Below are 27,205 nucleotides of genomic sequence, written 5' to 3'. Positions count from 1 at the left end.
CTCCATCCCCATCCCCATAACCCAGTAACCCCATCTAACCTTTTTGTATACCAAGGGCAATTTAGCATGGCCAATCCTACGTGCAAACTCCTCCCAGACAGTGACACAAGCCGGGAATCGAACCTGGGTCCCTGGCACTGTGAAGCAACTGTGCGACCGTGCCAAAAGCAGCACTTTGCTAGTTTAGATTGTTCATTGTTAATAATTAGAATAATGAATGCCCAGGCCTGTGCCTGGCAAGTCCAAGCAATGGCACTATCATGTGGATATGCTGTATTCCCTATAGCATAGTTTTCTTTGAGGGGGTGAGTAGGATGCAAGATAGAAGGATGATTGCACAATTGAGACATGAAGGAGAGAAAACAAAAATCCTTGTCTGAAAAGTCATCAAGTACTTACCAATTTAAAAGGGTGTAGCAGTTCCAGCCATATTCAGATTTACAAGCAGTTTCAATCCACTGTTCACACCTTGTTATTCTCTTTTACTGTATTTATTGATTTAATGGACTATGATTTCAGATAAATTAAGGTTTTGAGGGAACTTCAATGAGCTATTCGCGTCATGTTGAAGTGTAATTTTATTTCTGATGAGGTTCTAGGTGCAATTGCAAACAGTTTTTGTGATTTTGTGGTTTTAAAAAAAAGAATGTTGGCAGTTTGTCGTTAAGCAAAAGCACGGTAGCACAGTGGTTAGCACTGCTGCTTCACAGCGCCAGGGTCCCAGTTTCGATTCCTGTCTCCCTGTGTCTGCATGTGTTTCCTCCAGGTGCTCCGGTTTCGTCCCACAAGTCATGAAAGACATGCTGTTAGGTGAACTGGGCATTCGAAATTCTCCTCCTGTGTACCCGAACAGGCACTGGAATGTGACGACTAGGGGCTTTTCACAATAACTTCATTGCAGTGTGACAATAACAATTATTAAAAATTTAATTAAAAAAAAATTAAGTTTTACTAGTATATAATAGAAAAGTCACAAATGTCACCAATGCACCGATTACAAGCGACGGTCATTGCACTTTTTTCCCCTTTAACTCTCCACATCTTTCCGCTGTTCCATTGGCTAAGTAAGTAAGTAAATTCGGCATAGTCCCAGATGACCAAAGGCAGCATTCCCCTTTGCAGGGAGATTTCACGAGTGGTGATGTAACCTTAGGCTACGGGGAAGGTTGAGAAAACGGGGCCTTCGTGAATAAACTCGGCCAGTACGGGAATTGAATCCACGCTGTTGGCCTCGCTCTGCATCACAAACCAGCTGTCCAGCCAACTGAGCTAAACCTGTCTCAGCCGTCTTACTGGCATGTTCAACAATGCTTCCGGGGGGGCCACTGGTTGCTCAAGCCTGACTTAGAGGAACCACGCTGTTCCTCCTGCTAAGTGCTCACTTGCCTCACTGTTGTCATGTTTGCTCCTCTGCCATAATGTGGGCAGGTATCTGCAAGCAAAGATGCTCAGCCAGCAGCAAGAGGAGACCTTGAGTTGTTCAACCAGTCATTACTGGGAGGAATCCCGGACAACTGATGCCCCAGAAATCCCATGCCCAGGATGTGGAACTGAAAGGAAAATCCGGGACAGTGCCAGAAAATGGTTGATCAAACTGGTCAGACTGTTCAATTATCATAGAATTAATGAATAATTGATGCATAGAAGGAGGCCATTTGACCCATCATGACTGTGCTGCCCTTCTGAAGTTTTGCCTCCTACTAATTAAAAAGCCATGCCCCAAAAGATTTAGGCAGGATGATTCATTCATAGAATTATCATAGAATTTACAGTGCAGAAGGAGGCCATTCGGCCCATCGAGTCTGCACCGGCTCTTGGAAAGAGCACCCTGCCCAAAGTAAATACCTCCCCCTATCCCAATAACCCAGTAACCCCACCCAACACTAAGGGCAATTTTGGACACTAAGGGCAATTTATCATGGACAATCTACCTAACCTGCACATCTTTGGACTGTGGGAGGAAACCGGAGCACCCGGAGGAAACCCACGCGCACACGGGGAGGATGTGCAGACTTCGCACAGACAGTGACCCAAGCCGAATCAAACCTGGGACCCTGGAGCTGTGAAGCCATTGTGCTATCCACAATGCTACCGTGCTGCCCTAGACAGCATTAATCAATGGGCACATTCACCACCGACATGCCCACCCCCGTGTGAAACATTTTCCACTTTCTAGCACAGCAGGGAATATTTAAAAGCTTTCATCAGTGGGCGCGATTCACCAGCTTAGCTGTGCTCTTTCTCTCCGGCGGTGTGTGGCCAGTGAATCCCGGGAGAGGCCTATCGTGGGCTTCCCGAAAATCTTCACGCCTTGTGGGATCCACCCAAGTCCTGTAAGGTGTCGATCAGAAACACGCCCACAAGGGGTGTGACCAGACGGCACTTGCCGAAGCCGGTGAATCACGCCCATTGATTAATGCTGCCCTGCAGGCCCATTTCACTAATAAACATGGACGTGAAGTCATGACAAAGGTGTTGGCGTGTAGGTTGGAAGGGTGTGTCCAGGAGGTGGTTTCTGAGGACCAAATGGGTTTTGTAAGGGGAAGGTAACTCTCCAGTAACATTATAATCTAATAATAATCTTTATTAGTGTCAGAAGTAGGCTTACATTTAACACTGCAATGAAGTTTCTGTGAAAATCTCCTCATCGCCGCACTCCAGCGCCTGTTTGGGTACACTGAGGGAGAATTCAGAATGTCAAATTCATCTAACAAACACGTATTTCGGGACTTGTGGGAGGAAACTGGAGCACCCGGGGGAAACCCACGGACACACTGGGAGAACATGCAGACTCCACACAGACTGTGACCAAAGCGAGAATCGAACCTGGGACCCTGGCGCTGTGAAGCAATGGTGTTAATCAGTGTGCAACTCTGCTGCCCTATAAAACCTGCCCTCTCTGAGGATTGAACTCAGGACCTTCAGATGATGAGACTGAGGGGCTGCCTACTGCGCTAAGAAGGCTTTTGGGTCATTAGGAGGTTGCTAAATGTAATTATGACTCTGTCAGGGGGACAGGAGCCAGATTGTGTCCATGGAGATGGACCTCACATTCGACCAGGTGGAGTGGAGGTTTCTGTTTGAAGATTTAGGAATGTTTGGGTGTGGATTGAAATTTTGTGGCTTGGGTACAATTGTTGTATGCGTCCCCCATGGCTAGTGCTCGAACGAGATGAGATTGCAGTATTTTGGATTGCATAGGGGGATGAGCAGGGGTGCCTGCTGCTGCCGCTGTTGTTTGCGTTGGCCAAAGAGCCCCTGGCAAAGGCCCTTCGGGCGTTGGCTGAGTAGCGAGTGATTGTGAGGGGTCGGTGGGAAGCATCGGGTATCAGTGTATGTGGATGACCTGTTGTTTGTGTTGGACCCGTTGAACAGTATGGGCAGCATAATGGGCTTGTTGGAGAGGTTTGGGGTGTTTTCAGGCTCTACGTTGAGCATAGGGAAGCGAATGGTGTTCCCAGTGAATGTGGCGGGTGGCTAACCTGGGGGTGCTACCATTTAAGGAGGCATGGGAGTGGTTTAGGTATCTGGCGATCCAGGTAACGCACGAGTGGGCCACAATGCATAGGTGGAACTTGACCGGGCTAGTGGAAGAGGTTGACACAGGCATGGTAGCACAAGTGGCTAGCACAGCGCCAGGGTCCCAGGTGCTGTGTCACTGTGCGTAGTCTGCACATTCTCCCCGTGTCTGCGTGGGTTTCCTCCCACAGTCCAAAGATGTGCAGGTTAGGTGGATTGGCCATGATAAATTCCCCTTAGAACATAGAACAGCACAGAGCAGGCCCTTCGGCCCTCGATGTTGTGCCGAGCAATGATCACCCTACTCAAACCCACCCTATACCCGTAACCCAATAATCCCCCCATTAACCTAACACTACGGGCAATTTAGCATGGCCAATCCACCTAACCCACACATCTTTGGACTGTGGGAGCAAACCGGAGCACCCGGAGGAAACCCACGCACACACGGGGAGGACGTGCAGACTCCACACAGACAGTGACCCAGCCGGGAATCGAACCTGGGACCCTGGAGCTGTGAAGCATTTATGCTAACCACCATGCTACCGTGCTACCCATCTTTGGCTTGTGGGGCCAAAAGGTTTAGGAGGGGTTACGGGGATAGGGTGGAAGTGAGGGCTTAAGTGGGTTGGTGAAGACTCGATGGGCCGAATGGCCTCCTTCTGCACTGTATGTTCTATGTTAAAGGTGGGATATGTTGCACTTGACATTGGTAGGAAGGGTGCAGGTGGTAAAGACGAATGTGCTGCCAAGGTCTTTTAGTCCCTCCCGATTTTCGTTCCGAAGGTCTTTTTCCAGAAAGTGGAGGCGCTGGTCTCGGATTTTGTGTAGACAGGGAAGGTACTGAGGGTGAGGAGGGCTCTGTGACAAAAGCAGATGCAGGGAGGGGGTTGGTGCTCCCGAACCTGATGCACTACCACTGGGCAGTGAATGGGGAGAAGGTGAGGTGTTGGTGGGGGGAGAGGTGGAGTGGATCAGGTTGGAGGAAGAGTCATGTACGGGCTTGCAATTGAGGGCTTTGGTGACGGCCCCATTGTCGCTTCAAGCTGGTGGGGGTGGGGGGAGGGAAGGAAAGGAGGTGGGGTTGAAGCGGATTAGGGCTATGTTCTCGGAGGGGATATCCGCTGGTTTGGATGAGTTGCGGGATAGGTTTGAGTTACCGAGGGAGACTGAGTTAGGTACTGGCAGGTTTGGGACTTTGCATGTAAGGAGCGACCAATTACCGGAGTGTACTGGAGCAGCTGGAGAAGTTGCTGCTCCCAGATGAGGTGGGGGAGGGCAGGTTTGGGAATGCACTGGTGGCAGGGTAAGGTGCTCACAGAAGGGATTAAGTGAAAATGTGAGGGGGAGTTGGCGAGGGAGATAGGATAGGGGCTCTGGTTTGAGGTGAGTGAACTCAACTTTCTACTGTGCTAAATGAGCTTGATTCAGTTTAAAGTGGTGTACAGGTGACTCGGGCTGGGATGAGTGAGATCTTCCAGGGGGTAAGAGATAGGTGTGAGGAGTGTGGGTGGGGGGCCACATGTTCTGGGGTTGTGAGAAATTGGAGAGCTTCTGGGAGGTGGTGTTTGGGACTTTATTGAGGATATTGGGGGCCGAGGTGAAGCTGGACCCTCTGGTGGTGAGCTTTGGGATCTTGGAGGTGCTGAAGGGGAAGAGGTCTTCACCTCTCTGATTGCCCGGCAGTGGAATCTTTTGAATTGAATTTGAATTGGCTGGGGGACATGTACAGATTTGTCCGGTTGGAAAAGATTAAGTTTGCCTTGAGGAGGTCGGGAGGGCTTTGAGGTATGGTGGAGGCTGTTCATGACGATATTTGAAGAGCTGTTCGTCTTTTGTGGGGGTGGGACTGAAAAGGGAAAAATGAATAAACTGTTAACTCTGTTTTATTGGAATGTAGTTTTCTTGTTTACATTTGAAATAAAATATTTAAAAAAAGAAAGTGCACATCTTCAGGATCAGCTTAGACAAGGGTCCAACGTCCCACACAGTTTCTCCCAGCACGGTGGCACAGTGGTTAGCATTGCAGCCTCACGGCGCCGAGGTCCCAGGTTCGATCCCAGCTCTGGGTCACTGTCCGTGTGGCGTTTGCACATTCTCCCCATGTTTGCGTGGGTTTCACCCCCACAACCACAAAGATGTGCAAGATAGGTGGATTGGTCACACTAAAATTGCCCCTTAATTGGAAAAAATTAATTGGATACTCTAAATTTATTTTTAAAAAAATTTCCCCCAGCACTCCCAAAGTCTCACACATGAAGAATGTGTTCTTGTGTAAAGTACTGACAGGACCGGCACCTGTGAAACAACCACAAGAATCCGAGGGTGGCACGTTGGTGCAGTGGATAACGCTACTGCCTTCGCGTTGAGGACCCGGGTTCGATCCCGGCCCCGGGTCACTATCCGTGTGGAGTTTGCACATTCTCCCTATGTTTAAAAAAAAATAAATTTAGAGTCCCCAATTCATTTTTTCCAATTAAGGGATAATTTAAGCGTGGCCAATCCACCTACCCTGCACATCTTTGGGTTGTGGGAGCAAAACCCACGCAAACACGGGGAGAATGTGCAAACTCCACACGGACAGTGACCCAGAGCCGGGATCGAACCTGGGACCTCGGTGTCGGGAGGCAACAGTGCTATCCACTGCGCCACCGTGCTGCCCCACATTCTCCCTATGTTTGCATGGGTCTCACCCCCACAACCCAAAGATATGCAGGGTAGGTGTATTGGCCACACCAATTGCCCCTTAATTGGAAAAAAAAAAGTGAATTGGGTACTCTAAATTTAAAAGAAAAACTCCACAAGAATCCGCACACTTGGATACTTCAGTGCAACGCCAGAGACATCCTTTTGAAAAGCTCTGAGGGCCGTGCAGTTCTGAGCCATGGTCTGAGTTGGACCATTTAACTGCAGTTTCCAAACAAATGTTAATGATAGAATTGGAAAAGTTACTGGATTTGCATAAAATCTTCTTTATGTAATCTAGGTAATTGTAAATCTAAGGAAACTTTAATGTCTAATGGCTGATGAATTAAACAGAGCACATGGAAGACTATGGTGGATACTCAATTTCCAAGACTCGCCCAGTGTTATATTTATTTTTATTTACCATTTCCACACCCACCCCCACCTTTTTTTATTTTGCAGGGAAGCACACTGAGTGTTCTGAAGCAAATAATGAAACCTCACTTCTGATGAATCAGCTTTTAGATTCATAACAGAACCTGTACAAAAATAAACTTTTAAAAATTCTATCTTTTAAAAAAAATTTACAGTAAGAAGTCTTACTCCAGGTTAAAGTCCAACATGTTTGTTTCAAACACTAGCTTTCGGAGCACTGCTCCTTCCTCAGGATTCACCTGAGGAAGGAGCAGTGTACCAAAAGCTAGTGTTTGAAAAAAACATGTTGGATTTTAACCTGGTGTTGTAAGACTTCTTACTGTGCTCACCCCAGTCCAACGCTGTCATCTCCACATCTTAAAAAATTTAGGGTACCCAATTACTTTTGTCCAATTAAGGGCAATTTAGCGTGGCCAATCCACCCACCTTGAGCATTTTTTTGGGGGGGTTGTGGAGGTGAGACCTGTCATAATATACACACAAGTATATGATGGTGCACAGATGGTGCACAGACAGGCATTGATTGACACACATGATGACCAATGAACACACAGAACACAGCAGCCAATCGCCAGACAGGACACGGCCACTATAAAGCCAGAGGGCACTAGTTTTCCCGCTTTCTTGGGATGCAGCCTCTGAGACAGAGCCCGTGAGCAACAACTAGAATATACACCATGTGGTAGTCAGATAGCCTGGTCAGGTTAGCCTCAGGTCTCCAGTCAACTAGGCATAGTGTCAACCCACAGTTAAAGTATGTATGATAGTTAAGAGGTCAATAAAATCGAGTTGCATTTCTTCAAGTGTTGGAAGCCTGTCTCTCTCACTGCTACAGTAAACGCAGTCCTCGCAGACCCAGCTTACCCAACACATCAAGACCCATACAGACACAGGGAGAATGTACAAACTCCACAGTGACCCGGGGCCAGGATCGAACCCGGGTCCTCGGTGCTATGAGGCAGCAGTGCTAACCACTGCGCCACAGTGCCACCCTTAATTCTATCATTTTTAGTATATGGACTTGAAGAAGAGTATCTTAAACTAAATATGCTGTTAGTTTATCAGCACAAAGCACTTTTAAAGCGTATTTTACTTTGGAGCAGAAATCTAGTCAGTGATTAAGATGCAGAAGTGATATAAGGTTATCTGTGTTCTCATGTTTCTTGTAACAAAGCACTATTTTGACACTGTCCCACACATTGTGCTGCTGAGTAAAGTATTTGAGTATCTTTTTCACAGTATTAATAAAGGATCCGACAGATACATTTGTAATGGTAAATGAAACCAAAGTCTGTGTAGGGTGATTTTCAGTTTCCGTGCAACAATGTATTTGAAGACGCTTGCTCGTTTACAGAAACCGTTGCTAAAAAAAGCTTGCATTGTAAAGACTTCCTATTATGTTTGATTTCCCCCATTGCTAGGTGAAAACTCTGTTTGTTGTTTTACTATTGTGCTTCATTTGATCCCATATTATTTATTCTGATATATACTTCATATAAAATTATTTTTTAAAGGTGTTTTTAAATTTTTTTTTAAATTCTCTCTTTTATTAATTTAGAGTGCCCAATTTTTGTTCCCAATTATGGGGCAATTTAGCAAGGCCAATCCACCTATCAGGTACATCTTTGGGTTGTGGGGGTGAGACCCCAGACAGGAGGAGAATGTGCAAACTGCACACGGATGGTGACCCGGGGCCGGTATCGAACCCGGGTCCACAGTGCCGTGAAGCAGCAGTGCTAACCACTGCTCCACCGTGCTGCCCATCTTCCTATAAAGTTAAATTAGTTTAAACTGACATTGATTGAGAAAAAAATGAGAGAAAGAGGAGCCACCAGGGATGAGTCAGAGATGGGTTATGTAAACATGAAGAATTGGAAGTAGAATTGATGTAATTCACACGGAGACAACACCCACACCATGCGCAATGTAATGTTCCAAATATCCAGCAAAAAAAACAGATGCGACTGGAACCTGTGAGTTGCCATAGGGACATCTTTTATCTCTTTTTAAACTCGTGCTTTTTGTCATCAGTCATTTGTGATTTTTGAGGAAGGGTGTCTATTTAAAAGTACCAGTTTTGACCAATCTCCTCGACATCATCTGAAAGTAGCATCAGGTTCTACATGTTCGCTGATGACACCCTCTATCTCCATGACCCCACCATTTTCTCTAAATTCTTGTGCTGCTTGTCTAAAATCAGGGACTGGATGGATAGAAATTTACTCCCAAGATCTTTGGAAGACTGATTCATTCCTTAGCCGCTGACTCCATCCCTTACCCCAGCTGGATAGCCAATGGTCCCAGATTTTCTACAGTTGTCTCGATATTTGGCTTCCCTATGGGCACAGGCTTTCCGGGACCCCGTTTGTCAGTGGCAGGGAGACTGCTCATAATGCCCGCACATGTGCATTCTATTACTGCACATGCACAGTTTAGAGCCTGTACAATGCATGTGCAGACGCAATCCCATACAACCGCGTGGAAGCACTGGCAGGCAATCTGGTCTGAGAGTTGTTTGCTATCAGCAGGTGGGTAGTTGGGGTTGAGGGGTCACACCTGATCTAGTATGTTCCGGTGGTGGTGGAATTCGGGGGGGGGGGGGGGGGGGGGGAAAGAGTGGTCCAGTACAGCGGAGGACCGACTGAGCAGGTGGTTCCAAAGTCGGTTCCGGTAGCAGCATTCTCGAGCCTGGGTCCGGGGTGAGTCAGGTGCAGCCCAGACACTAAGGGGGATTTTGGCAGTCCCCAGGAGTGGGGTGGCCGGGAATGGGATCTAGGCAGGCACAAATGGGATGGGAGGGGTTCCAGGCAGTCCGGAGGAGGGGAGTTTGCTCAGGCCTAAGAGTCCAGTTGGGTCGGAAGTGGAGTATGGACAAGCCTAATGAGGCACAGTGGTCCGGGAAGGCCCATGGGTGGTTCTATTACAAGACCACAACAGAGGCTAGGATACTGGACTGAAACCCCAATATTTTAGTTTATTTGAAAGACTGCGGAAAGAATGATTCGCTCCAAGAACGATTGCATGAAGAAATAGGATTTGGTTATGTTTAAAATAAAACTTTATTATAACTACAATATTATACGTTTCAACTTTATACCCAAAAAGAACAGCTTACAATTTACACCTTAAACACTGCTACTCAATTTCCCATCAAAAGAAACATGCAGATCTCAATCTATCTTACTGTGGCAGAATTTGGGACTCTGCATCAGGCAGATCAGAATTCAACTCCTCTCCACTGTCTGTGTGGAGTTTGCACATTCTTCCCGAGTCTGTGTGGGTTTCACCCCCACAACCCAAAGATGTGCAGGGTAGGCGGATTGGCCACGCTAAATTGCCCCTTAATTGGAAAAAATAATTGGGTACTCTAAAATTTAAAAAAAGAAAGAATTCAACTCCTCTCCAAAGTTTCTCCACCAACTCACCCTCAAATGCTTTTCTAAAAAACTGCCTCCCTCCACAGCTTCTCAAAATGTCTTTCTGCCTTTCTTTGACTCCACCCAGCAATGGCTCATCTCCCCAAGCTGAAAAACAACTGCAGGCTGCAAAGGCACATAAACTCCCCAGGGACTTCCCCTGGCAAACCATTATACATTAGTCGAGACTAGCAAAATACATGGCTTCGTCAATTTCACTTGGTAGCTGCTAAAACCACCCAAGGTGTGCAGAACATAATTATTTTAAAACAAACACATTCTAAGCCCAGGCTTTCAACCCTTGAATTGCCCACTACATTTACAATCTAATTTTCCTAACATCTTCCAATTGCACAGTCCAGAGAAGCTAGAAGGGGAGGAGGAGTCCATGCAGGCCCTAGGGGGAGGGTGTGACTGGGCAGCTTGAAGTGGAGGAGGTGAAGTCTGGGTGAACTTAAGGAGGGGCTGGGCATGAGGGGATGGGAGGGGAGAGGGTGTGGCGAGCAGGCCTGAGCGGAGTAACTGGGTTGGGGGGGGGGGGGGCAGGGGGAGGATCCTGAGGATATCTGGGGAAAGGAGTTGGACCTTGACGGCCGCCTTCTCCACTCTTTCCCCCCCTCACCCCCCACTGCAGACCTGTCAACTCCACTTTTCCTTTGGCCTCACCACTCCTTCTCCTTATGCCCCTCTTTTAATCTCCCAACCATTGTTTGCTTTCAGCTGCCAAGGTGGTAAATTGTAATCTCCTCTGCCTCTCTCCCTCTCTTCCCTCTTTGACGAAGCTTCTTAAACCTACCTCTTTGACAAAGCTTTCATCTCTCTGCACTAATATCTCCTTGGATGACTAGATATAATTTGTTTGGGAATGTTCCTGTGAAGCACCTTCGGAATTTAATACGTTAAAGGTGCTGTATAATATTAGTTGTTATTGTTTGAATGAGGCTAATAGGTTAAAGGTGCTGTATAAATGTGGTGAATTATAAATACTAATAATCCACACTATTGTACAACATGTGTTGAGCCTGTACCTCGTATTAGATCACCTGTAGTTGCGCGGCTCTACCCATAGGGGGAGATGAGCTTGTACTGGGCTTCACCCTTGGCTCTGCCCATGGCTCCACCCATGGCTCCTCCCTTAACTGGAAGTATAAAGGTTGATGTGAGCCTGCCAGCCAGTTCATCTGGAGTTCATCTCGTCACAGGCAGGCTCTGTTGTAAGATGATTAAAACCACTGTTCACGTGTCGCGTGAATTGATGGTCTCATCAATAAATACGAGTTGTTATTGTTGTTTGAATGAGGCGAAATCAATGTTATTTGACACATGCAGTTTAAGTATATTTCAGAAGTGAATTGGAGATCAAACACTGGTGGTAGACCATATTGTTGCAGCCATGTGTGCCAGTTTACTGTAAGATGGTAGTGCTTGGGAATCATTTGAATGGCAAATTTAATAAAGTTAAACAATCGTGCGTTATGTGAATCTGAATCTGTTACCCCAAGGAACTTGATTTTGCTTTCCAGAATGCAGCCCTTCGGTGTTCCTCCAGCTATCACTTATTACTTGTAACAGAAAAACAAAAATATTAAAGTCGGTGGACGTGATCGAACGGCCTCGTCGTGCCCGACTCCGATGCGACGCGGCCGTTAAATCTCGCGAGTGGCCTCTCGCGAGTGATGCTTGGAATGCCACGTGAGATCTAATGAGATCTCGTGGAAGGTTGCGATCTGGATCTGACCTTCACTGGGCGTCATCCAGATTTACATATTTAAGTGAGCAGTTTGGCTCAGTTAAATATGTCAGTGCCAGTTTCTCCCAAGGCTCGGGAACAAATGCCCACACCTGGGAGACCTCACCATGGCACCGTTTAGCATTAGTCCACACAGACATGCATCAGGTGTAATGGCATCTGGGGTGTCCCTCAGGTCTTTAGAGGGTCCTGGTTGGTCAGGCTGTGGGCAGGGTGGCACCTGGAGCACCTCACTGCCACCTGAGCACCCTGGCACTGCCAGGGTGACCATGTGGCACTGCCAGGCTGGTAGTGCCCAGGTACCAGGTTGCCTGTGCCGAGAACGGGGGGGGGGGTACCCTGCCCTGCCCTGCCCTGCCCTGCCCTGCCCTTGTGAGGAGGGTTTGAGGACCCCTAACAGGTAAATTGGGATCTGGAAGCCCGATAGGGGGTTGAGAGTTTGGGGTGGCATTTAAAAATGCGGCCCCAAATTCGTGCAGGGAATGAGGGTTAGTGCGGCCTTGGCAGGGCATTCCTCGGTGAGGCTAAAAAAGTCAAACACCCTGCTAAACGTGCCCAAAACGGGACTCTTTTTTTTTTCCTTCCGTTAAATTGCACCCAGTGTTTCACAGCATCTGTTTGAGCCATTATTCATGCATAAAATCAGGTAAATAAGCAGTTGACCAGTGGCTCAAGCAGTCTCTATCCACAACTACCTGCCTTCACCTGGCTACATATTTTCTTTCCCTGAACAACTTTTTAAACTCCTCTTGTTTCCGTCAGATAATGGGTGTCATTATGGCAACTAATGTAAGGTTTCAGCTGTACCTGTTTTGTTTTATTGAATATATGGAGCACACATTCTTCAAATCCTGTTCCGGTTCCTTTGGTGATCTCCTTCCTCCTTTGCAATTACGACTATTTTGAACCTCCCACCTGCCTTGTTCTGATCTTGAAACTGTATTAACTATGCTTCCTATTCCTCATTTTTATATGATCCATCTCTGACTTGTCCCTTTTCTTCCTGGATTTTTACCCCTTCGTCATTTGTGATTGGCTTTCTATAGAAATCTTAGAAACCCACTGACTTGCCAAACTCTGGGAATAATTTCTCGCCTCAATGTCTTGTTTTTTAATTTATTTAAGATTTTAGAGTACCCAATTTTCTATTCCTATTAAGGGGCAATTTGGCATGGCCAGTCCACCTATTGCACACCTTTGGGTCGTGGGGTTGAGACCCAAGCAGACACGGGGAGAATGTGCACACTCCGCGCACACACGCACGCACACACACACACACACACACACACGGAGTCGGGATCAAACTCTGGTCCTTGGCGCTGTGAGGCAGCACTGATAACTACTGCGCCACCGCAACCCCTCAATGTCTTGTTAAATCCCGATGGCATTCTTCTAGTTTTTCTGCCTCGGTCACAGTTTCTGCGATTATTTCATTTTCCAAAGAGCTTCTTCTAAACTCCCTCTTCCTCTAAAAATGGTGATCGGCAGAAGCTTTGATCAGGTTCGCCCTTTACTTTTACTTCTGCTTCTGCCACTTTCCATAGAGCTTCTTCTAAACTCCTTCCTCTAAATGATGATCGGTTGAAGCTTTCATTAGGTCCGCCCTTTACTTTTACTTCTGCTTTTGCCACTCCCACCTCTTTTGCAGCAATGATGGGTGTCTCCTCGTCTGCATATTCCCACTATCTCTGCATTTAACACATCATCTACTTCATGATCCTGCCACTTGGCAGATCTCCAGTTGCTCTCCCAACTCTTTTTCAGGGTATTGCCTGGAGCAATTTAACAATCCTTCCATGAATGCCAACAATTTATTTTCTCTAATCTACTAGGCTGTAGTTTGTTGCTCAGGTTGTGGACTTTTCCACTTTGGGAGCTGATGACATCTTTGTTGAAAATCTTAATTCTGCCTGCAAACTCTCCCTTCCACATGCACTTTCATCTCTCCAGCTTTTTCCTTGTGTACCGTTTCAACTCAAGTTCAACATGAGCTTTAATGAAACCGTCTTTGTGCTGGGCACTCGGCAGTCCAAAAGGAAGATTGAACTTGTAAATTCCTGAGCTATAATTTCAGTTTCTTTACAACAAGTAATGCTGATAATGTACTGGTGCGTCTGTCAACATCTCCGGGGAGAAGGAAGTTTATAAAAATTAATTCATGAGCATTTTTGGCAGGGTCAACACTGATTGCCCATACCCTTGAGAAGGTGTTGGTGAGCTGCCGCCTTGAACCATGTAAGAGGTCTTACAACACCAGGTTAAAGTCCAACAGGTTTGTTTCAAACACGAGCTTTCGGAGCGCAGCTCCTTCCTCACCTGTTGAAGGATCTTGCTGTGTTGATGCAGCGCATCTTGTAGAGGCTGCCACTATGTACTGATGGTGAATGGAGTGTATATTTAAGATGGTGCCAATCTCCATGTGGAGTTTGCACATTCTCCCCGTGTCTGTGTGGGTTTCACCCCCACAACCCAAAGATGTGCAGGATAGGTAGATTGGCCACTCTAAATTGCCCCTTAATTGGAACAAATAATTGGGTACTCTAAATTTGAAAAAAAAAGATGGTGCCAATCAACTGGCTGCTTTGTCCTGGGTGGTGTTGAGCTGAGTGTGTTGAAACTTCACTCAGCCAGACAAGCGGAAAGTATATTATCGCACTCCTGACTTATGCCTTTTGAATGATGGACAGGCTTTGGGCAATTGGGAGGTGAGGTACTCCCCAGAGAATTCCCACCCTCTCACCTGATCTGGTAGGGCTGATCCATCTAATTTCTGGTCAGAGGCAACATCCAGGTTTTGATGGTGGGTGATTCAGCAATAGTTTTTTTAAAATTTAGAGTACCCAATTCATTTTTTCCAATTAAGGGGCAATTTAGCATGGCCAATCCACCAAACCCGCACACCTTTGGGTTGTGGGGGCGAAACCCAGGCAGACACTGGGAGAATGTGCAAACTCCACACGGACAGTGACGCGAGGCCGGGATCAAACCTGGGACCTCGGCGCTGTGAGGCAGCAATGCTAACCACTGCGCCACCGTTCTGCCCTTAAGATTCAGCAATAGTAATGTTGTTGAACATCAAGAGAACATGGTTACGTTCTCACTTGTTGGAAATAGTCATTACGTGGCACTTGTATGACATGAATCAGCCATGATCGAATTGAATGGTGGAGCAGGCTCGAGGGACTGAATCGCCTACTGTTCCTATTTCTTATGGTCTTAAGGTTACTTACCGTTTTTCTGCCCATGCCTGAATATTGTTCAGGCCTTGCTGCATGAAGGCATGGACTGTTTCAGTATCTGAGGAGTTGCAAATGCTGCTGCAATTACATATTTTAAAAAATATAAATTTAGAGTACCCAATTAATTTTTTTCCCAATTTAGTGTGGCCAATCCACCTAACCTGTATATCTTTGGGTTGTGGGGGTGAAACCCACGCAGACATGCGGAGAATGTACAAGCTCCACACAGACAGTGACCTGGGGCCGGGATCGAACCCGGGTCCTCAGCACCCTAGGCAGTAGTGCTAACCACTGCGCCACCATGCCAACCTGCTGAAATTATCTAATCATCGGTGAAAATCTTTCCTCAGCCAATATGTTGGAAGTGGGTCATTGATGAAGTGGCTGAAGATGGTTGGGCCGAGGATACTAGTCTGAGGATCTCCTGCAGCAATGTCCTATGCTGAGAGTATTGACCTCCAACCACCACAACCATCTTTATTTGTGCTAGCTATGACCCCAATTGGCAGAGGGTTTTTCCACTGATTCCCACTGATTTCAATTTCACGAAGACCTCCTTGATGCCACTCAGTAAAATGCTGCCTTGATATATCAAGGCCAGTCATAGAATCATAGAATTCATTTGGCCCATCGAGTCTGCACTGGCCCTTACAAAGAGCACCCTACTCGAGCCCATGTATCTACCCGATCCCCGTAACCCAGCAACTCCCACTTAACTTTTTTTGACACTAAGGGCAATTTAGCATGGCCAATCCACCTAACCCGCACATCTTTGGACTTTGGGAGGAAACCGGAGCACCCGGAGGAAACCCACGTAGACATGGGGAGAACGTGCAGACTCCACACAGACAGTGACCCATTGGGAATCGAACCTGGGACCCTGGAGCTGTGAAGCAATTGTGCTAACCATATGCTATCGTACTGTCACATTCCTCTCACCCCTGAAAGTTAGCTCTTTTGTCCATGTCCATGGATTGGATTGGATTTGTTTATTGTCACGTGTACCGAGGTACAGTGAAAATTATTTTTCTGCGAGCAGCTCAACAGATCATTAAGTACATGGGAAGAAAAGGGAATAAAAGAAAATACATAATAGGGCAACACAAGGTATACAATGCAACTACATGAGCACCGGCATCAGATGAAGCATCCAGGGTGTAGTGTGAATGAGGTCAGTCCATAAGAGGGTCATTTAGGGGTCTGGTAACAGCAGGGGAAAAGCTGTTTTTGAGTCTGTTCGTGCGTGTTCTCAGACTTCTGTATCTCCTGCCCGCTGGAAGAAGTTGGAAAAGTGAGTAAGCCGGGTGGGAGGGATCCTTGATTATGCTGCCTGCTTTCCCCAGGCAGCGGGAGGTGTAGATGGAATCAATGGATGGGAGGCAGGTTCGTGCGATGGACTGGGCGGTGTTCACGACTCTCTGAAGTTTCTTGTGGTCCAGGGCCGAGCAGTTGCCATACCGGGCTGTGATGCAGCCAGATAGGATGCTTTCTATGGTGCATCTGTAAAAGTTGGTAAGGGTTAATGTGGACATGCCAAATTTCCTTAGTTTCCTGAGGAAGTATAGGCGCTGTTGTGCTTTCTTGGTGGTAGCGTCGACGTGGGTGGACCAGGACAGATTTTTGGAGATATGCACCCCTAGGAATTTGAAACTGCTAACCATCTCCACCTCAGCCCCTTGATGCTGACAGGGATGTGCACAGTACTTTGCTTCCTGAAGTCGATGATCAGCTCTTTAATTTTGCTGGCATTGAGGGAGCGATTGTTGTCGCTGCACTATTCCACTAGGTTCTCTATCTCCCTCCTGTATTCTGACTCGTCATTATTCGAGATCCAGCCCACTATGGCCGTATTGTCAGCAAACTTATAATGGCTATAATGATAACTGAAGCTGAATGGTCTTGGCAGAAGCCAAACTGAGCAGTGGTGAGCAGTTTATTGCTCATGAAGACACTCCGTTCACAGCACTGTCATCCTTCCACCACTTTGTTGATGATTGAGTATAAGCTGGTGGAATGGTAATTGGTTGGATTGATTTTGTCCTGGTTTTTGTAGACCAGGTATACCTGACCAATTTTCCACATTGTTGGGTAGAAACCAATGTAGCTATACTGGAACAGGGTTGCAGATGGTTCTGGAGCATGGGTCTTCAGTGCTACAGTCAGCATGCTTCACAACCTGTGACCTATGCTGTATCCAGTGCATTCAGCCATTTCTTGATATGACATGGAGTGAATTGAATTGGTCGAAGACTGGCATCTGTGATGCTGCAGACCTCAGGAGGAGGACGAGTTGGATTATCCACTTGTAGTTATAGGTGTTTGCAAATGCTTCAGCCTTGCCTTTTGCACTGATGTGTTTGGCTCATTCATCATTGAAGAAAGGGATGTTTGTGGAACTTCTTGCTCGATGTGATTATTTATTGTCCATCACCATTCACGATGGGATGTGGCAGTTCTGCAGAGCTTTGATCTGATCTGTTGGTTACCGGATCACCAAGCTCAGTTTTTAAAATCATGCATGTAATGCTTTGTTATCGCCTCACCAAGTTGGCACCTCCTTTTTAGATGTGTCTGCTGCTGCTCCTGGCAGGCTCCCCTACACTCCTCATTAAATAAAAGTTGGTCCCCTGGCTTGATGACAATAGTCGACTGAGAGATATGCCAGGCCATGAGGTTAGAGATCAACAATGATAGTTCAAAGCTTTACGTGTTCTGTGTCCGAGGCATTACTCTTTCTTCCCCCCTCTTTTGCTGCTTCATTGGTAAGAATGGAACTACTGTGTATTTCTAGTGATTTGTTGCTTTTTCTTTCAAGCCGTCTGCATCTGCAGGTTTTTTGACCATCCTTAGTAAAATCATTAATAACAAAGGTTTTAACCCCCTCAATGTTTTCTACTGGCGCACACTAAGAGCAGCCGGTAGCACAGGGGAGCACGGTAGCACAGTGGTTAGCACTGTTGCTTCACAGTGCCAGGGTCCCAAGTTCGATTCCCGGCTGTGCGGAGTGTGCACATTCTCCCTGTGTCTGCATGGGTTTCCTCCAGGTGCTCCAGGTTCTCCCACAAGTCCTGAAAGACATGCTGTTAGATAACTTGGATACTCTAAATTCTCCCTCTGTGTACCTGAACAGGCGCTGGAATTTGGTGACTAGGGGCTTAACACAGTAACTTCATTGCAGTGTTAATGTAAACCTACTTGTGGCAATAAAGATGATTAAAAAAATGCAACATTTTTTACTAGTAGAAACATACAAAATTGGAGCAGGTGTAGGCCATTCAGTCCTTCGCGCCTGCTCCACCATTTCATTGGACCAAAGCTACACTCCCGCACTCTGTCCGTACCCTTGACACCTTTTTAGAGTCTAGAAATCCAATACCCCCCCCCCCCCCCAAGCCAAAGCAGACAACATTACTAGTTCCAGGTATGAGTAACTTAACACTTTCCCCGAGGAGGAGAAATATGGGAGACATTTTCCTGAGTCTGTGCTTATGAGTGGATAAGAGCACATGCCTGTAAATGAACCTGTGGGTAAATGGAGGAAAATCAGGTGAGTTCTTTTCCGGGTATGTGCTTCCTTGATAGCCCAGTATTCACTGCACTCAGGTGATCAGTACACCTGAATGCAAACCAGATATATCTTCCTTTGTATATTTCTGAACTAATGGGTCAGTTGTGTGTGTGACTCTATAGTCCTTGATAGATTTGCATATATGTGTAGTTTATTTTTATTTGATGGTATGTGATATTTTAACACATCAGTGCCATGAGGTATCTCACTGTTGGATTCATTGTTGCGTAGGAACAAGGTTAGATGCCCTCCATAACTTTGCTTATTCCTCTGCCCTTTAGGATCTTGAACGGGAAATCTCTTTTCAGGAGGACAGTGGCTTGTACTACTACTATTATAAAAAGATGTTGCAGGCAACATCCATCCAAGAAGGTATTTTAAAATGTTTGCATGTATCTTTGGTAGTTTTCACCCCCCCTCTATAAACTGCAATGACATGAAGCAACTCGTAACTTACAGTAGTAATTTTTATTTTACTACAGATAGATGCCATTGTGTTTTTTCTCTCTTGGTGTGCAGCATGATCAAACCTTTGCTCACTATTGTGTCAATGTTTTAAAATTTGTACCTGAAGTGTAAGTACTTCACTTGTGTTTTCTGTAATGTCACCTGCATTAGTTTACTTTGAGACATGCGGATTTGTTTACTGCACGTTTGCAACGCACTGCGTTATTGGACCTCTGATATTTCACCCTTGTCATGCTTTACTGCGGATGACCGGCTCACTTGTGTTTCATTTTCATGTGTAAACAAGCCACCTTCCTTGGAGAACGTTTCTTGCCTGATAGGCTTAGTTACAACATAGTATTGTATAAAAGTGATTTGCACAGTGAGTTTAAACCAACTTAGAGCTGTATTTTTCCTGCTATATGTTACACTACTTCAATATCCCTCTTTAATGGAAAGTATTTTCTTTTGCCATTAGGCCTTTTTGAATTGACACATGATAACAAGACTTTATCATTAAGGACGCTTAATTCTGTCCAACAAATCAACCTGTATCCAGAAGTCTTCGCTGGCATACTGTACCGCATCACTGGTAGTCAAGTATGTATGTACTGGTAGACCATGTGGAGTGTACCTATCGACACTTCCTTTGAATGTAATTTATTTCAATATACTTATTCTGAAAATTAAGGCATTAAGAGAGCTACGATTAAATGCATGCTAGAGGAGTAAATCTTTAAAAGCACCACTAATATTGGCGCCTGAGGGAACCTTGATAATCTTCCACAGTGGAGTAACAATCCTTGTGGATAGTTTCTTCATTACTGATTGCTCTTAGCACTGCTGCCTCACGGCGCCAAGGACCCCGGTTTGATCTCAGCCCCAGGTCATTGTCCGTGTCATTCTCCCCATGTCTGCGTGGGTCTCAACCTCACAACCCAAAGATGTGCAGGGTAGGTAGATTGGCCACACTGATTTGCCCCTTGATTTGAAAAGAAATTGGGTACTCTAAATTTGTAAAAAAAAACTGATTGCTCTGCCTCTACCCATTCAGCTGCATCTGTCCAATACTGCAGTATCCATCACCAGTTTTCCTACTAATATCTATTGGCTTGTAGCTCTCCTATGTACCTGCCCATGCCTCGAGTTCCTTAACCCATGAGAAACTGCCAAAAGTACTGCCCTTGTGCCAACCACCAGCCCCAGCTATAGAGTGCTAACCTTGTGCTAAACGTGTTAACCTCCAGTGTTCCTATAAACTGCCTCTGCTGAAAGCACTGATCTCAGTGAAGCTGCTGATTTGAAAATCAGTGCTGATCTGGCTGTTTAAATGTGCTTCTCTTGAGAACAGGATGAGAATCTTGCCATCAAAATACTGATCAGAAAAATAACTTGCCTTTCATGTAATTTGTAATTAAAGAATATATGCACTGACATCTTCATGGATTTTCAGCAAGTTCCATCTTTGAATTAGGGCAAGTAAGGTGGGAAATTCAGCGCTGGTACACAGGACAGTAAATTCATGTGAAACCACTTCAAACATTGGATTTAATATCCTTTAAACCCAATAACGCACACTGCTGTTTTCTAATTGCAGTACCACTCACCTCTGCACACTGTAATGGATAGGGGAACAAACACTGATTTCGGTACCAAGTGCCGAAAAATAATAGATGCCTGTTTCAAATGTGATTTAATTCTTTGCAAAGGATGGATTATGGAAGAGAAAAAATTTAAACGATATTTCATAAGGTTCTTGTATAATCTCATTCTAGAGCATATTTTCAGACCTGTACTATGTTTGTGTCTATGCTGTAACATTAATAACATTCTTCGCAACTTCCTAGTTAATATAAAGTAAATCCCTCTGTACCCAGAAGGATGTTTGGCCAATGTCAAAGCTAGGGCTGCAGAAGGGTCATGTCATTATCAAAAGGGGATTGTTCGAGAGACATATATCTGTCCATTCTGTATAGTTTCTTTAATAAATTTAGAGTACCAATTATTTTTTTCCAATTAAGAGGCAATTTAGCATGGCCAATCCAACTAACCTGCACATCTTGGGGTTTTGGGGGTGAAGTCCACGCAGACACTGGGAGAATGTGCAAACTCTACACGGACAGAGACCCAGGGCTGGGATTCGAACCCTATCCTCAGTGCCGTAGTCTCAGTGCTACGCACTGCGCCACCGTGCTGCCTGTCCATTCTGTATAAACCTATTCAGCAGGAACTGGCATTATTGAATCTTATTTCTTTCCTATTTTTTTCTGCAGGAAGCAATTGAGCCAGTGTATTTTTACATTGGGATAATATTTGGATTGCAAGCAGTTTATGTGACTGCGCTGTATGTCACAAGCTGGATGCTGAGTGGAACGTGGATGGCAGGCATGCTTACAGTAGTGTGGTACATTATCAACCGGTAAGGGTAGCTTAGTGTGGAAATTACACACTTTCTTCTGTTGTTCTTTCACAAACAAAGGGGTGATTTTGTGCCCCCGGTAGCCGTCAGTGAGAGCTACAAAGCGGATGGAAAATTTGAAGAATCGGAAAACATGGTTCTTTCCGGAGGGGTCGTGATTTCTGATTTTCCCGTGGGCCCCTGGGCTGCTCCATGGGATAGAGGGCTAGCTAGAGTGAGCTTCAGAAGCCCCGCCACCATCTGCCACTGTGGATTCCCACGAGTACCTGCACCGTGTAGTTGAAGCCCTGCACCATGGAGCTCATGCCCTCAGCCATGGGGGTAAAGGCTGAACGGTGGAGCGGACATCCCCCTCCCCCCACCATGGAGTGCACGTCCTGCGCCAAGGTCTTCATTTCAGACGCCACGCCTGCGGTGTTGGCCTCGTTGCATTGGAGTGTCAGCACCATCTCTTCAGACAGAAGGTGATGGGACACGTCCAGTCGGCCTTGCAGTCATCCTTTCCTGATGCTCACGACTCTGCCTTTTTAGCTCCAGTAGCTCTGGGACGACCAAAAACAGGTGCACGTCATCGGCCAGGAGCTCGGCAGAGTCCGAGGCTCTAGCATCCCACCGACTGCCGGAGCCCTGGGATGTTCCTTCCTCTGCCTGCTGTGGACCTTCAACTGTGAGGTTCTCCCCAGTGAGTAACCCAAAATGCTGCCTGCTAATTAATCCCACCGAGGTGTGAAAATCTGCGCTGGTGGAGGGTGCGGGGGTCACAGCTGTGATACCTCCTCGATGCTTGTCTCTGATATGTCACCCTTGGAGCTGCTCTGGTCTGTGCTCTCCGGGTGGTGTGAGGATGGTCCGGGCTGGTCAAATGATTGACCTGCAAGAGAAGCAAGGTGGCATGAGTGCATCATTGGGGCAGACTGATGGGAGAAAGTTAACTCATGTGAGGCTTGCACCATGGCTGCATGTGTTGGATGTTCTCACTTTTGTCTGGTTTCCCACCTCTGCACAGATGTAGTTCTGCTCCTCGCCTGCCAGCTCAAGGGCTCTCTCCTCATAGGATGTTAGGCATCTCTGGCAGGCAGTATTCACTCTCGCCAGTTGTGTTCAAGTTTGTCCTGCATTGGGACAGATAGAGTGTAGGCAGAAGTCCTGCCGGATCAGATGATGAAGGCTGGCATGCATGGGAGGTGAGTGGGAGCAGGAATGTGAGGAGCAGCTAATCTACCTGGGGGCCATGGGTACTGGGCTGGGCGGAGGTGAGTGAGTGGGGGTGGAGGGGGGCAGGAGGGCGCCATGACAAGTGTTGAGAGTTGGTGAGGTGACTGGGTGAGAGATCACCGTGGAGGTGCGATGAGTGTATTAAGGGATGCAGTGGAAGACATTAGAGGCTGACTTACCCTGGCTGCATGAAGAAGGTTTCATCTTCTTCTGGATCTGTTCTCCCTGCCTCTTCCTCTTGTGGAAAGAGCTGACCCTTACTATCCCAGACGGGGTTGATACCCTTGCTTGATGGATGTCTGCACGATCACAGGCAGAGGATGTCACGCCTCTGCATTCACCATCCAGGAGGTAAGGGCTCAGTCTGAAAATCTTCGTGCTGTCTTCCTGGACTTGGAACAAGTGCTGGGGAGGTGTTTAAAAGGTGTATTACAGGGATTAAATTTTCCTCGGGTGAGAGAATCAGTGGCACGCTGTCTCAAGTGTGGCACTTCTGGCTGGATCCAGAATTTGTTGCCCATCCCTGAAGGCAGCTAAGAGTCAACCACATTACTGTGGATCTGGAGTCATATGTAGGCCAGACCAGGTAAGGATGGCAGATTTCCTTCCCTCAAGGACATTAGTGAACTAGATGGGTTTTATGACAATCAGCAATGGTTTCATGGTCATTATTATACTTTCAATTCCAGATTTTTATTGAATTTAATTTCACCGTCTGCCGTGGCGAGATTCGAATGCAGGACCCCAGAGCATTACCCTGGGTCTCTGGATTACTTGTCCAGTGACAGTACCTCTGCGCCACCATCTCCCCATTATGAAAGGGCATGGGGGGCAGCACGGTGGCGCAGTGGTAGCACTGCTGCCTCATGGCGCCGAGGTCCCAGGTTTGATCCCGGCTCTGGGTCACTGTCCATGTGGAGTTTGCACATTCTACCCGTGTTTGCGTGGGTTTCGCCCCCACAACCCAAAGATGTGCAGGGGTGGATTGGCCACGCTAAATTTCCCCTTAATTGGAAAATATTAATTGGGTACTCTACATTTATATATTTTTTAAAATGAAAGTGCATGTGCATGAACAATTTCAGGCATATATAAGGGGGTATAAATTGTGCTAATTAGGATAGAATTGCTCTGCCATTTCCTGCTGAAATGTGACATGATGTGACCTCTTTCAATCAGGCACATTTGCAGACTAATTTCCAGCACTTGCCAGCTGCATAACTGCTTTGGGAGTGATGAGAAGCTAGTGATTTTCCTTTTATTTTTGCATTTATTGTGTGCATGTTATTCCATTGTCCATTTTGTACTGATTCTCTGCTCAACACGCTTGGTTTCTGCCATTAATTATTTCAAAACCTTTATTTTCATTGGGTACACATTTGTCTGGAAATTCTTCTTGCCTTTGTGGAGCTGGAGGATGAGTTGTGCAGGTTCGCAGGAGGTGCTCAGCCCTGATCCATCCCATCCTTGCCTGAATAGGTGTCTATAGATCGTGTCAGAGGTTCTTGGGCATGTTGAAATAATACACAGCATCAGGGACGCAGTCTCAGAACTTTGCCGCCTTCAAATTTGACCTTCAAAATCTATCCACAACTGGGGTGGCTGGTGATGAAAATAACCAGTGGTTTTAACTTGCAGGCACTGAGTTTTTTTTAAGCTGTGGCAGGTGGCATCTTTCAAATCAAACCTCATGCATCAGGTTGCTGGTAGCTTATTTACCACAGTGAATGACAATCACTTGCTTGAAGAAAAGTGACCAGCAGTAGGAAGGGGCTTTGCCTCTTCAAGATGATGCATCTTACAAGATGTGTTTGGTAAAATTCCACTCCAGGATCATTTTTTAAATCTCTCCTGTGCTGGTATCTTCCTCACATGCAACATAGCATTCATTGTTTGAATCATAGAATCCCTACAGTGCAGAAGGAGGCCATTTGGCCCATCGAGTCTGCACCAACCCTTCGAATGAGCACCCTACCTATAGTCACTTCACTCTATCCCTATAACCCCATAACCTAACTTGCATACACCTGGACACTAAGGGGCAATTTTTCATGGTCAGTCCACCTAACCTGCACATCTTTGGACTATGGGAAGAAGCCGGAGCACCCGGAGGAAACCCACGCAGACATGTGGAGAACATGCACACCCCACACAAGACAGTCACCCAAGGTCGGAATCGAACCCAGTCCTGGAAGCGATGCTAACCACTGTGCCATCATGCCGGTTGCACCGACACAGTAGCACAGTGGTTAGCACTGTCGCTTCACAGCGCCAGGGTCCCAGGTTTGATTCCTGGCTTGGGTCACTATCTGTGCGGAGTTTGCACGTTCTCCCCGTGTCTGCGTGGGCTTCCTCCGGGTACTCCGATTTCCTCCCACAAGTCCCGAAAGACTTGTTGTTAAATAATTTGGACATTCTGAATTCTCCCTCTGTGTACCCGAACAGGTGCCAGAGTGTGGCGACTAGGGGCTTTTCACAGTAACTTCATTACCGTGTTAATGTAAACCTACTTGTGACAATAATAAAGATTATTATTATAAAATACTGCCCAAGCTTGAATGTCGGCTCTGACTGAGTTGGTAGCACTCTCCGTCTGAGTTAGAAAACGTGTGGGTTCAAGTTCCAAGTAAGAAGTCTTGCAACACAAGGTTAAAGTCCAACATGTTTGTTTCAAACACTAGCTTTCGGAGCACTGCTCCTTTCTCATTCACCTGAGGAAGGAGCAGAGCTCCGAAAGCTAGTGTTTGAAACAAACCTGTTGGACTTTAACCTGGTGTTGTAAGACTTCTTACTGCGCTCACCCCAGTCCAACGCCGGCATCTCCACTTCAAGTTCCGAAGCAGCACCTGAACGTATAAATCAAAGCTGACACTCCCAGTGGAGTACTGAAATGTCTCTTTTTGTTTGAGACATTAAACTGAGAACCGCCAGCTTTCTTAGGTGGCTGATGGCTGTAAAAGATCCCACCGCAACCTTTTGAAGAAGAGCAGAGTTAATTCCCTGTGTTTTGGCCACTATTTATCCTTCAATCAATATCACAAAAGCAGATTATCTCTCTTACCCCCCTCGCCCCCCCTCCGGTGGTGTGTTTTGTGGTAGCGGAGGCGCCCCCCCACATTGGCGGGATCTTTGGTCCTACCGCTGTCAATAGGTTTCCCCGTTGTTCTCATCCTTCTCCACAGGGAATGGTGTTGCCATCAGCAGGAGCAGGAGATTCTACCGGTGGCAACAGCTGGATAATTGCAGTCTGTATAAATGCAGGTCTTTGTTTTAATATCTCAAATATGTAACGTTCTGTCCCCTCTCCCCAGCATGAGCAGCTTCCCACTTATCCCTAATGGCGAAGTCACCCTTTTAAAAAAAGTTGATCTAATTTGTCTGAATGTATAAATATTGTGAACAAAATTCTATGAGATAAGAATATGATAAATAGGAGCAGGAATAAACTGCATGGCCCGTCGAGCCTCCTTCCTCCATTCCACAGGATCATGGACCTTCTGCTTCAACTCCACTTTCCTACTTGCTCGCCATATCCTTTTAGAAACAAAAAATCTGTCTACCCCAGCCTTGAATATATTCAACAATGGACCATCCAGAAGACTCTGGTAAAGAATTCCAAAGATTTGCAATCCTCTGAGTGAAGAGATCGCTCCTCATCTCAGTTCTAAATGATTGGCCATTTATCATGAGACAATGCGCTGTGTTTTAGATCCCTCAGCCATCGGAAGCAATCTGCCCTGTCGAGCCCTTCAGAATCCTATATGTTTCAATGAGATCATCTCTCATCCTTCTATGCTCTAGAGCAGTGCATCTCAAACTATCTGATGTGGAGGACCGGCAGTTTTTTTTTTCAATGTGCCAGGGACCGGTGAGCGAAACAAGCCAATCCAGGATTACTGTCTCTTTCTTTTCTGGAAACACTCCACGTACCGGCAGACGATGGCTCACGTACCGGCACCGGTACGTGTACCACACTTTGAGAAGCACTGCTCTAGAGAACACCGAGCCGGTTTACTCAGCCTCTCATTATAGGAAACTGTGTCATTCCAAGTACCTTCATTGTACTGCCTCCAATGTAAGTATATCCTTCTTAAATATGGGGACCAAAACGGCACACAGTACTCAGGTATGGCCTCATCAAAGCCCTATACAATTGTACCAAGGCTTGCTTATTCATGTACCTCAATTGTCTTGCAATAAAGGCTAATATGCCATTTCCCTTCCTTATTACATGCTGCACCTGCATGTTAACTTTCTATTTCCTTGCACAAGCGCACCCAAGTTTCTCTGAACATTGATATTTATGAGTTTCACATCTTTAAAAAACAATTCTGATTTTTTTTTCTTATTACAACCAAAATGAATAACCCTACACTTGCCTACACAACTGCCATCTGTCATCTTGTTGCCCACTTACTTAATCTGTCTATATCTCTTGCAGCTCTTTGTGTCCTCCTCATGGTTTGCATTCCTACCTACCTTTGTAGCATCAGAAAACCTAGGTACGTTTTC

At 46.3% G+C, this 27,205-nt stretch overlaps 1 protein-coding gene and 1 non-coding gene across 5 annotated transcripts in view; one reads left to right on the top strand and one right to left on the bottom strand.

Moving 5' to 3' along the window:
- LOC119972393 (probable C-mannosyltransferase DPY19L4) overlaps positions 1–27,205 on the top strand; it is a 107,300-nt gene that overhangs the window by 12,469 nt on the left and 67,626 nt on the right. For all 4 annotated transcript variants that reach the window (XM_038809002.1, XM_038809005.1, XM_038809004.1 and 1 more), the window contains exons 4-6: positions 18,894–18,984; positions 19,538–19,659; positions 21,333–21,478. In XM_038809002.1, coding sequence (XP_038664930.1) covers positions 18,894–18,984; positions 19,538–19,659; positions 21,333–21,478 — 359 coding nt within the window. The remainder of the gene's footprint in view (positions 1–18,893; positions 18,985–19,537; positions 19,660–21,332; positions 21,479–27,205) is intronic.
- trnam-cau lies at positions 2,892–2,964 on the bottom strand. The gene has a single exon. It is a non-coding gene; the product is annotated as a tRNA-Met (tRNA).

The sequence above is a fragment of the Scyliorhinus canicula genome, chromosome 10 (assembly GCF_902713615.1).
Source record: "Scyliorhinus canicula chromosome 10, sScyCan1.1, whole genome shotgun sequence".
NCBI classification, from domain to species: Eukaryota; Metazoa; Chordata; class Chondrichthyes; order Carcharhiniformes; family Scyliorhinidae; genus Scyliorhinus; species Scyliorhinus canicula.
The sequence above is the reverse complement of the archived record's forward strand: the minus strand, read 5'-3'. Positions and strand labels throughout refer to the sequence as shown.